General features: G+C 38.8%; 1 protein-coding gene across 1 annotated transcript; it reads right to left on the bottom strand.

Annotated features, from left to right (window-relative positions):
* Positions 1 to 516: 516 nt before the first annotated feature.
* Positions 517 to 856, bottom strand: LOC308266009 (thioredoxin-like; the record flags this gene model as incomplete). Its single annotated transcript, XM_080700070.1, is given in 3 exon segments — positions 517 to 689; positions 692 to 718; positions 721 to 856. Coding segments are annotated over 3 exon segments (336 nt in total).
* Between the last annotated feature and the right edge of the window lie 247 nt (positions 857 to 1,103).

Here is a 1,103-nt window from a genome sequence, read left to right as displayed (position 1 = left end):
AATATTTTATTGTCATTTGTAATCAGCTGGCCTTTGGGTATATAGTTTCATACTTCATACTATTTGTAAATTAAAAAAAATTACAAGTTGCCACCAGGAGTGGTGGCCCATGCTTGTAATCCCCGTGCTTGGGAGGCAGACACAGGAAGATCGCACTGGTTCCGAGCCAGCCTTGCTGGCTTAAGAGACCCTGTTTCCAAATAAAAAAATATAGAATAGGTCTGGGAGTGTAGCCCAGAGGTAGAAGGGCTTCCAGGAACCCCAGTACCACCAAAAAAATTACAAGTTTCAGAGCCTGGCATGTTGGCGCAGGCTTGTAATACCAGAATTTGGGAGGCTGAGACAAGAATATGGTTGTTCATGATAGCCTCAGATACTTAGTGAGACTCTTTGCAACTCAGTGAGACCCTGTTTCAAAATGAAGATTAAAAAATAGCGTTGGAGGTGTTGCTTGGAGGTAGAATGCCCCTGGGTTTCACCCCCAGTAATGAAAAAAAAATTACAAGTTTTAAACAGTTAATAGATGGTTATATTTTTCAGAAGACACAACTCAATGTATTCATTAATGGTAGCTTCAAGCTTTTCCTTATTAGTTCCAGAAAATTCAGCCACCTTTTGGCCCTTCTTGGAGAACTGGAAAGTGGGCATGCACTTGACTTCACACTCTGCTGTAACATCCTTACAGTCTCCACATCTACTTCAAGAAACAACACATTTAATAGAGGGCATGAAAGAAAGACTTGATCATTTTGTAAGGTCCACACCACATGGCAAAGAAGTCAACTACTACAATCTTATCTCCAGTAGCCTCCAAGGCTTCCTGAAATGCTACCTTTTTGTTGATTTGTTTCACCATTTTGGCTGTTGGGAGTCTGATGAGTGACTGTAGGAACCGATGGAAGTGGACCCAACATGCATGACAAGGCTGGGATTTAATTTGTTTTAACAATATAACAAGTTATTCTATTGTTAATTTAATAATAGAACAATAGAATAACATTGACCACAGAAAACCCTTTATTTATTATTTATTAAGAGTAAATCACAGAATAAAAAAGAACAAAACAAAATGTTCCACCATGAGAGGTTAAGTGTACTACCAA

Source organism: Muscardinus avellanarius, assembly GCF_963383645.1.
Source record: "Muscardinus avellanarius genome assembly, chromosome: 8".
In the NCBI taxonomy this organism is placed as follows: Eukaryota; Metazoa; Chordata; class Mammalia; order Rodentia; family Gliridae; genus Muscardinus; species Muscardinus avellanarius.
The sequence above is the reverse complement of the archived record's forward strand: the minus strand, read 5'-3'. Positions and strand labels throughout refer to the sequence as shown.